The following is an 8,720-nucleotide window of genomic DNA, read 5'->3' on the forward strand; positions in this document are numbered from 1 at the left end:
TATAGCTGCTTCATTTCATTGTCCTTACTGAACTGCTCAGACATGACAAGATAATAGACGCTAAATGTTTGCAAAGTCCTGTTTGTGACAGTCACTTATTCATCCATCAGAATACCTGACAAAAGAACATATTGCATCTTTTCCTGTCCTACGAGCTACAGAAATGAACTAGAAAAAGTTCTCCATCTTTTTCCATCTGAAATCTCAACTTAACCAGTATATAAGGAACATCAGTGTTTTGAAGGGTTTGGGGGTTTTTGTTTGTTTGTTTGTTTGTTTGTTTTCTTTTTTTCTTTTTTTCTTTTGGCCTTCCTCTTGAAGCTTAGCTGTCCAAAGCATGGCCTATATGGCCTCAGTCAAGTGAGGTACTTAGCATCTGGTCTAGCTTCATTTAAGTCAATAGACAGGTCAGGCAGGAAGTCCCATGCTGAACTGGTTGCTGCTGGGGGTGCAATGCTGCGTGTCTTTCAGGATCAGCCCAAAAATGCCAAAACACCATCCAGAGTTTATAAAGCCACTAAAGGCAAAGCATGTACTCCATGCTTTTGTTGCACTAGAACTAGCTAGACTCAGTTCTGAGCCCTAAATTGGGACACTTGGCTGCTTTCCTGTTCATTTTCGTAATGCATGTAAAAGAAGCTAACGTTATTCAGCTTCTAATTGTTCTCTTTGTCATTTCTTATTTTAAAACCCTAGATGTGTAAAGTACAAAATTTGTGGGGCTGGATCCGTCATGGTAAAAAAAAGGTGATAAGTTTTTGTTGTTGTTTTTGGGTTGCTTTGTTTTTAAGGGCAATAGGCTTGCTTAACTATGAAGCAATCTTGTGCGAGACTGCAAATCCTATTAAGCAAGGAGGTATTAGCTCAGTTCAGGTTGTCAGATGAAATCCCAGCCTTAGGTTAGCCCCAGTAAAGCTCCTGTTGACCTCAGTGGAGGGGTCAGGATTTCACCTTGCATGGCCTCATCAGTTCAGGAGAGCTGAGGGTCTGGTTTGGTATCGCTATTTCTCTCACACCTGCTCAGCTTCATGTCTGAGATTTCCTCTTGATTGCTAAAGGGACAACTACCAAGTCCACTTGATGTGGTCCTGCTTGTGGTGCTGGAGAGAACGGTGGTGTTTCCTGCTGCACAACTGGGCTGGTAAACCTATATCAAATGCTGATACAGGTATCCCAACCCAAACCGCGGGGGGAAAAAAATGAAGAAAATTGTAATTGGTGTAAGACTGAAGATTTTGCATAAAAGTGGAAAGTTGGAGGTAGGTTCCTGCATTACTCGTTGGATTTTGGAGTATTGCATAGGGTTTTTTTGCAAGTCAGGATTGACAACTTTGTTTTATTCAAAGAGTTATTAATCTGTAGCTATAGGCAAAGCTACCTTTTCAGCAGTTAGTAATGATATCGTTTCTCTGTCTGTTAGAGATTTAAGACTTATTTACATCTTGCTTCTCTTTTCCTAATTTGTCTCATTTTGGCTGCTTGACCTTTATTCCATTTATTTGAAAAAAAGTTGGCATGAAAACTACTCTGTCTCCGAGAATAACACCCTATTGAGTTTAACCTACAAAGCAAGAGCTCACATTCCTGAGAGCCCTGTACCATTGTTGCACTTTTTATTCCGGTCCCATCCACTTCAGTTCCAATGTTTCCTTTGCAGTTGTGGGGATAAATTTATTTGGGAATTTTTACTGAAGCAAAAAAGTGAATATTTGGGGTAAGATCCAAAATAACATGTAATCACCTAGAGCAGGGCTTTTCCAATATCAGTTTCTAGTAGACCCTTACACTTGGTAAGATGAATTGCACACTGGCATTTGACTTGATCCATTTTGACTGTTATGAGACCCTAGATGAATAGTTCATGTGTAGTCACCTAAACACAACTTGGACAGAATTTATGTGCTGCAGTCTGAGAGAGCCATGCACAAAACCTTTGCCTGGGTGGTTTGCCAGGCTGTGCCCAGAAAGCTTTCTTGGGTACTCCTGTGTTTACAGAAGTGCAATCATCTTAACTGAGCAGAACATCTTGGTGTAGCGTCTTGCTACAAACTACATTTGGGATTCACAAACTGGTCATTCCTAGGCTTATGACCTGGTGGCTACCTGGCGTATGGCTGAGATGATAGCTAACAGCTCTGGATTCAGCACACAGCAGAAAAGTAATGGTCACTTCCACTAGAAAATCAGTAAATACTTGGGGAACTTTGTGCTGGAGTACTGCCCCCCCCCCAACTACTAAGTTTTCACAGCTTTGCCTCTGCATTGAAGGGATAGAAAGCTTTCTGCTTCTGCCTTCCTCTCAGGGCTCACCACCCTATAAAAATCCCTGCTGTAACTGGCAGATGAGTTTAAGGATTACTCTCATTTTGTTGTAGCTGTCTGTTACTTGTGCATGTGACCTGCTGAATTTTACCAGAGAACCCCAACAAAACCTTCATGCATTGCTGGGCAGTTCAGGGCCAAAGCTTCTGCTGCAATCAGCAGCAGTCATTTGGACTAATCATCTCAAGTGTAGCTGAGAAAAAAGTAGTTGGTACATCAAGTGTTTGAACAGCAATTTGGGAATGTGTTTTTATAGGTCAGGCTGAAAGGTTAAAGTTTTCTTGGCAGATTGGCTAGTTTTTTCCTGTTTTTGAGAGGAACTGGGAAGGCCTTGCCCTTTCATCTTTCATGATCTGCTCTGGCAGAGCAGCTTTGATTCTGACTGTCATCATCATAAATATTCCAAAATCATGTGGCTAAGAAATGGAGATGAGTAGAAATTGGCAAAAGCTGTAAACTCATGGTAGTGCATTGCAGTCTGTCAGAGGTAAAAGTTTTGATTTTTGTCCCATATATTATGTGGATAGGTATGTAAATATTTGATTTAAAAGTTCATTTCTTTCATTTAGAGCTAAAGAGGAATAGGTGTGCTGTGATGTCTCACTTCTTGTATTCTGCTGAATAACATATGGGAAATAAGGAATAGCATTAAGCCCTAATGCCTCAAAAACCGATGTCGGGGTGCAGGTGCAATGTCCCCCAGTTTGGTTGTTTGCAGGCAAATTATATCTATGAGCAAGAGCTTGATGTTGACAGTAGCTGGTTGCAATATACTTTGTCAAATAAATGTGAGTACAGTACCATGCTTTTGGGTAAGGATGATTTGCATCATCAGAGAGGGTAGAGATGTGAAAACATGCGAAAAGGTTGTCGCAGGGCCCTCTGGGGCATTCCTCTCCTTTGAAAATCAAATCTGTCAGTGTGCTGCTATCCTTTGTGTTTTCATGGAACCAGCTGTAGAAAACTAATTGACTGTCAGTCAACATGAACATTAAAGTTTGTGATGTCCTCTTAGCTAATGATGTCTAAAGAGTGATAGTGGGGGGGCTGTTAATTTATTATATATTTTCTTCTTTATTTTTCTTATGGGTTATAGCATTTTCTTTTAAAGTCTAATGAATTTGAGGAAAATAGGTTGAACCAGAATTCAGAACTAGAACTGGATTTTAGAATGTTTTCTGACACTCACTTTACTTTCTCTGTCTGTAATATGGAAGCAATGGTACTAGTTAAAACTGTATTGCTACAGCATCTGGATTTGGACTATTCTGGATAGAGTCTATGCAAACACAGAAGAAAAAAATATTCATCCTAAGCCCAAAGAGTATCATGCATAGCCAACCTCACAAAAGTGCTTTGATAGTTAATTTACGAAGTATTTTTTAAACAAAGCTTTGAGAAGAGTGCACTGTTTAAACACAACATACCAATGTTGACAGACAAGAGAAGTAAATTAGCCTTCCTTCTACTTAAGTGAGTTATAGGAAATTTCAGGTGGCAGCTGTGTTTTTTCCCACACCCTCTGCTATTTGATGAAAGACAAAAGGCAGTATTCTGACCTTTTTAAGTTGTATAACAATTTTCATAACTTTGACTTTTTAGTGATACCAAAGTTATGAATATAAAAACAACAATCCTAGCTAGACTGTTTATAGGGTGTTATCTTCCAAAAGTAATAAAATGTTTTATCTCCCTCTTCTGTTACAATCATTTCACTAAATATCTGACATCTACAGATGACATTGTACTAGTAAAGGGATATTTACTGCATTCTTTTCCTCAAATGGAAGTTTCCTGAGAAATTATAAGTAACTTTTCAGAAAGCTGTGATGAAAACATTAATAATTCTGCTTTGCCTGGCTTTTAATGCGTTTAAACATAGAGTATTTCAGCATACAAAGCAGTAATGTAGAAGTGCTAATATCTAAAAGCCTTTTAGCGTGCACTGTTGAATACACAAATGCACACATTTTGAAACCCTGTGGACATATAAAATTTCGCAATTCAGAGCCTAAATTAATGTAAAAAAAAAAGAAAGAAAAAAATCCTTTATCTCCAAATGCAAAATACCCTAAGGCTGTTATTTTAGGACTGAAAATTAATGACCTTTTTTTACAAAGGAAGTGTCTCTTCTTTGCAGTTTAGAACTGATTAGTAAATGGATATGCAAAAACGTCTGTATGGAATCAGACAAGTATGAGGCTGTGCAGTCCAATCTATTTTCTCCAAGACCTCAACAACCAAAGCTAATGCTCCCTCAGCTCCATTGAACTAATTAAGCCAGGTCATTATATTAATAATGGGTTGCCTTTCCATCTGCATTTATGGCACTTAGCAAATCAGTATGTGTGGATGCCTGTGCCATGAAAGAGAAAGCTCCTGTCAATGGATTAGATTAATCCATTAAGAGAATTAATGTGACTTGATTACTGTTGCTAGCATCTGAAAAATCTGTCATGCGCAAACTTGAACAAATATCTAAAGCCATAGGAGGTAGCAGCACTTCAAGACATTTGGCAAAAGCTCTGCAGTTTTACTGTTGAATAAATAGGTTACTGATGCTGAGGGGTACTCATGACAGTGACAAATACAAAGGGTGCCACCGTATTTGGATGTTACTATCAACAACGCTGCTTAGCTCAGTTAGGTTGACACTTTGCCAGAAATAGTTCTTGTGCTTTCTATCATGTAAAAATAATTTCCCAAATTAGTTGTCAGTTCTGTTGCTCCCAAGAGGAGCTGGAAGCAGCAAAGCTGCTTGAAAATTAGTTCAGAAAAAAACTCTATAATCGCAAAAAAAAAAAAAAAAAAAAAAAGAAAAGAAAAAAAAAAAAAAAAACTCTTTGGACATGGTTAAGGTAGAGAGGTAGAGCTCTTATTTTGTCCATTCTTTCCTGAGCCATTGCATCTCCTTCTGTTCTCTTGCTGACTGATTTCCATGTTCAAAGTTACAAATGTTGCAGAAGTTCCCAACTGCCAAAAAAGTAGTTCCTTAAGCTTGTGATAATTGGCTGAAAGTAGGATGCTGAACTGGCAAAAATTCTTTTGCATTATAAGTAAAAAAATATAATGAAAGGTATCAAGCTGGGATGAAGGAAAAGGTTTCCAAAGTGCTTAAGTAAATATGTATAAAGAACATAAAGTTTTCTTCTTGGAAAAGACAAATATGCCCGTGGGCTTCTCCATGTGATAGAACACAACAATTAGGATTTACCATAAAATAGAGTTAAAAAATTACAAGTTTCTAGACTGATATTAATGCTATCTCCTGAAAATTAAGGAGCAGTTGTAGAATTTCTGTTATCAAGAATGAGCATTAGAGATCTATCAAAAGCACCCATCAATTTTGATTAATTATTGATTACTTAGCTGCAGCAAAGGAGAGACTCTTCTCATAGCCTCACACCTGAAAAAGACTGTATTGGAGTCATCTTTTACATACACAGCGTGAAAAGCATTAGGCAACTCAAGAGCTGCAGAGAAGTTATATTCTTCAAAAATTTTTTTCCACTGTAAACACTCACTTCTAAAGATAGGGCTTGGTGAACTATTCAGGACCTTTATAAATATTGGATTAGGGAACAAATTGTCCAAATGTTTTTTTAAACAAACTCAAGTATCTATTCAATGTCACTGTTTAAAAACAGGATATATTGAAGTTATTTAAGACTTCGTGGATACAAATTTATTTAGGTGTTTGTCTCATTTACAGATGAGGTTACTGTAGTGCACTGAGATTTCAAAGGCAATTCCTATGTGTTTCCTGAAAGTACATTGATAGCCCAACACAGCTATAAGATAACTATTTGGATGTCCAATAGCAAATATGTACTGCTACCAGTACATTTTGAATTTTTGATAGCATGTGAATCATTGATGTAGCTTGCAAAATTGTAATTAAAAAGTTAACGCTTAAGTTTACTAATGACACCTATGGAACATGACATATGGCATTGTCCATCACTTCTTGGCATGCGCGGTAGTGTCAGAGGCAAGAAAATACCCCAAAATAAAATAACACCCTGTGCATGCTATCTTAAAACATTTTGGTCTGTTATTTCAAAATCAAATTTCCACTAATAAAAAAAAAAAAAAAAAAAAAAAAAAGCTATTCACTGCGGCACTTTTCCTGTGAAGTCTGAAGGTTAAAAGAATGTTGCAACTGAGCATAAAATACGCATTTGAAAAATTACTTAACCGGGGGGGGGGGGGAATCCACATGAAGATAACTTAAGAACACCCAAATTGATTTTTATTGGACTTCTCACAGTCACTTCCGAGCTGACACACGCATGAGCTAGTCAGCTCCAAAGGTCGCTTCTGAGAAATCTTGTAGGTAACTGGAAGCAGCACTGCGGGACGAACCGCTGTCTCACTGGTACCCAGTACAGCCGGAGAGCGGCGAGTACCTCACCCCCGAGCTACGAGGCAGCCTCCGTACACTTTCCAGCCGTTAAGGCGTGGCTAACTGAACGACGGCGTGAGAGAACCGGCGCAGGCGCAAAGGGGGGCAGCGGCGCGGGCGCGTTGCGCAGGCGCGACGGCGGCGACGGCGCGTTGCGCAGGCGCAGCGTTGCGCGGGCGCGGCCATGCCGGCCGCCGTGGAGCGGCGGTTGGCGGAGTTCCGCGCCGCCCGCGGCAGCACCGCGGCGGTCGCTGCTGCCCGCGCTGCGCCGCGCTGCGTGGAGCCCGCCGCCGCGGGGCCGGAGGCGGCGCCAGAGGTGGCGCCAGAGGCGGCGCCAGAGGCTGCCGGCGCGCAGGTGAGCGGGGAGGGCAGGCCGGGGCCGGGGCCGGGGCCGGCGCGGGGCCGGCGCGGGCGCTGACGCGGCGCATGGCTGCCGCCCCCACAGGCGCGGGGCGGCGCGGCGGCGCGGCGGGCGCTGAAGGTGCTGCTGTGGGCCGTGCTGCTGGCGCTGGCGGCCGAGCTGGGGCTGGCGCTGCCCTTCGGGCTCCTCTCCGGCCTCTACTGGATGCACGCCGCCACCCGCGGCCCCGCCGAGCGGCGGCGCGGCGAGCTCAGCGCCTACTCCGTCTTCAACCCCGGCTGCGCCGCCATCCCCGGGACGCTGACGGCCGCGCAGCTGGAGCGGGAGTTGCTCTACCGGCCCGGCAGGTAGCACCGCGCCGCGCCGCGGGGGAGCCGGGCGGGGGCCGGGCCGGGGCGGTGAGTCGCCGGGAGCGCTGGCCTCTAGGTGAGGCCGGTGTGTGTCTGTGTGTCTGTCTGTGTGTGTCGGGGGGGGGGGGGCGGGGCTGCTTTTGGCTTGGCCTTCAACAGAGTGCCTGACTGCTTCTCTTCGCAGCGCTGCCTAGAGCCCTCTCCCGGACAGACGGACGGATGGACACGAAGTGGTAGCAGTGTGACCGCTTCTGCCCGTGCTCACCTGCTGCTTCTGTTACAAACATCTGATTTTTGATGGAAACTGCCTGTTCGTGTCTTATTAGCGCTTCCGTCGTATGCAGTACATGACAAAACACTAGTTGTTATTCCCAGCAGGTAATATTTGGGGGGAAAGGGGGAGTTAACCACCATTTGGAAAAAAAAATGGTTAAGGTGAATGTGCAGCAGACAGGAATGTGCTAGGAGCTCTCAGATGCAAGAGGATTTGCCTTGTCATTGACTTGAGTCCTCCTTTTACCATAACAGAGCTGATGACATCCATCACCATCATCCCAAGGACTGTCAGGCATTCCTTTTTTGTGATCCAGTAGCATATCTAATATATTGCACTACATAATGCATATAGTCATAATTGCATTAAAATGAATCATTAATACTAAGTCATAGTATAGAGCAGCTAGTGCTGTTTATTCCAGTGAGGACTGAGAGGAAAGCAAAAATCACAGATTTTCAAGTCGTGTTTCATTATGCCCTTTCTATTTTAGCACTGACTTAAAATGCTTAGGATTGAGTGACCACAGGTTCTGTCATTTTTTGGGGAAACACAAAGCAGTGTTGTTCATTAAATTTAACGGGACTGGAGAGAGGATAGCAGATTAATGCATAAGTAATATGTTTAACACTGATAAGGGTCTTCTGTATCTCTCCACTGTTAGCTTCTAACATTAATTTGTTTCATCAGTTACTGATGCTATTTAAAGCCAAGTACAGAATTTTCTGATTTGCACATCCTCCACTATCTTCTGGTTGAGATGCGTGCTGCTTTTCTTTTTCTTCATCTTAGCATCTGCAGGCTGAGAGGCCTCCTCTTGTTGGAGATAAAGCCACAAATACAAATCTTTTCCTTGAAAGAACTGCAAATTGCTAGTCTTTCTGTTCTTGGAAAGTATCCTGCTAAGTACTGAGTAGGAGGTCATCAGGCAACATTTAAACAAGAAACACCAATAAATGATGGAATTTTTATAAGTTCCAGCTTTATTCACAAGAATAAAAATATACA

General features: G+C 42.3%; 1 protein-coding gene across 1 annotated transcript; it reads left to right on the top strand.

Annotated features, from left to right (window-relative positions):
* The first annotated feature begins 6,906 nt into the window (after positions 1-6,906).
* SAYSD1 (SAYSVFN motif domain containing 1) lies at positions 6,907-7,742 on the top strand. The gene is made up of 3 exons (XM_062573610.1): positions 6,907-7,082; positions 7,173-7,435; positions 7,623-7,742. The coding sequence occupies exons 1-3, from the start codon at positions 6,912-6,914 to the stop codon at positions 7,630-7,632; spliced, it is 444 nt and encodes a 147-aa protein (XP_062429594.1). The 5' UTR covers positions 6,907-6,911; the 3' UTR covers positions 7,633-7,742.
* Positions 7,743-8,720: the final 978 nt, after the last annotated feature.

This window comes from Rhea pennata, chromosome 3, assembly GCF_028389875.1.
Source record: "Rhea pennata isolate bPtePen1 chromosome 3, bPtePen1.pri, whole genome shotgun sequence".
In the NCBI taxonomy this organism is placed as follows: domain Eukaryota; kingdom Metazoa; phylum Chordata; class Aves; order Rheiformes; family Rheidae; genus Rhea; species Rhea pennata.